Source organism: Anarrhichthys ocellatus, unplaced genomic scaffold (assembly GCF_004355925.1).
Source record: "Anarrhichthys ocellatus isolate YVR2014 unplaced genomic scaffold, GSC_Weel_1.0 scaffold61, whole genome shotgun sequence".
NCBI classification, from domain to species: Eukaryota; Metazoa; Chordata; class Actinopteri; order Perciformes; family Anarhichadidae; genus Anarrhichthys; species Anarrhichthys ocellatus.
Genome location: NW_022280091.1, coordinates 1007844 through 1009226, shown reverse-complemented (window position 1 = coordinate 1009226; position 1383 = coordinate 1007844). Strand labels below are relative to the sequence as shown.

The following is a 1383-nucleotide window of genomic DNA, read 5'->3' as shown; positions in this document are numbered from 1 at the left end:
ACATACATACATGAAGTTATGTTGTCCTACTTTGAAAAGAAAAGAGTTATTGAGGCTTTTGCTTTGTGGGGTATTAGAGTTGCAATGATTTAGCGATTAGTTCTCGGATCACATCAGTTTTGATAAACGATTAATCGGTTTGAGTAATTTTTTGAAGAAAAAAAAGGAAACATTCTCCAGTTGATTCCAGTTTCTTTCTCCACTATGACAGTAACTGAATGTCTTTGAGTTGTGGACAAAACAGGTTATTTGACGACGTCATCTTGGGCTTTGGGAAACATGAATCGACATTTCTCCCTGTTTTCTGACCAAAGCGAGAACATAATCGACAGACTAATCGACTGAAAACAGTGGTTAGTTGCAGCACTTTTGGATAAAATGCCTAATGAAGGAGATCAATACTAATATTTTAAAAATATAGAAAAAAATATAGGAAAAAAGAAGATAGAATCGTCTGTTGTGAAGTTTAAAGTGCATTACCGTACGGCAGCGTTGCGAGGCCCTCTCCGTTAGAGTAAGGGGTGGTCATCTTCTTGTTCGTCATCACTCTAGCTGTGGCGTTGTTCACCTGGACACCAGAAAAAGTGGTCAGAAGCTAAAGTCGACACAGTACAGCAGAAAAACAAGCATTGATGCAGAATCTAAACATTGTAGTTTTAAGCTTTCTTAAACTGAATGTATTCTGAGAGAGATACTCTGCACATGATGATCAGCGTTTTCATATTGAACTTGAAGTGTGAGGTGTCATTACACTTGAAACAGTTGTTTACTTATGACAGAGGTTAATTCTGTTGATGAGCAGCGATGGTATTTGATGCATGCGCTTCTTTTGAAGGAGAGAGACATTGAAAAACGAGGATCCTGGTGAGTAAGTCAGGCAGTTGCGCACACAAACAACGCAACCATTGGCACACAGAACAAAGAAAACTAAATATTTCAGAACGAAAGCATTCAAAAAAGAAATCCAAGACCAGTTTATTGCTACCTTTTCCAAAAAAAAAAAAAAGAAGAGGGAAAAAGAAGGTGAATTAAGCGGCAGATTCATCAGTTGAACACAATGCAAAAAAACATCAATCAAGGAGTTCATACACAGATTACACGCAGCCAATCAAGAGCGCATCACATCACCAGAGGTGAGCAAAACTAGCCAATCAGCAAGCATCAGATGCAGCAAGAGACCAATCAAAAAAAGGTTGGGCAGCCCTCCCGATCCAATACACACCATACAGAAAAAAGGGAGGGAGGGAGAGGGAACGACAGAGAAAAGACAGAAATATAGAGGGATGCAGGAGGAGGAGCCAGTCCACATGAAAAGACACAGAAAAACACATACATGATGTGGAGGAGAGAGAGAGAGAGAGAGAGAGAGAGAGAGAGAGAGAG

At 39.7% G+C, this 1383-nt stretch overlaps 1 protein-coding gene across 4 annotated transcripts in view; it reads right to left on the bottom strand.

Annotated features, from left to right (window-relative positions):
- Positions 1–6: 6 nt before the first annotated feature.
- The window catches only part of rbfox2 (RNA binding fox-1 homolog 2), a 28283-nt gene continuing 26906 nt past the window's right edge, over positions 7–1383 (bottom strand). For 3 of the 4 annotated variants that reach the window (XM_031871940.1, XM_031871941.1, XM_031871939.1), the window contains one exon: positions 7–568. In XM_031871940.1, coding sequence (XP_031727800.1) covers positions 467–568 — 102 coding nt within the window. In that variant the 3' untranslated portion in view covers positions 7–466. The remainder of the gene's footprint in view (positions 569–1383) is intronic. The other variant, XM_031871942.1, reaches the window with a different exon arrangement.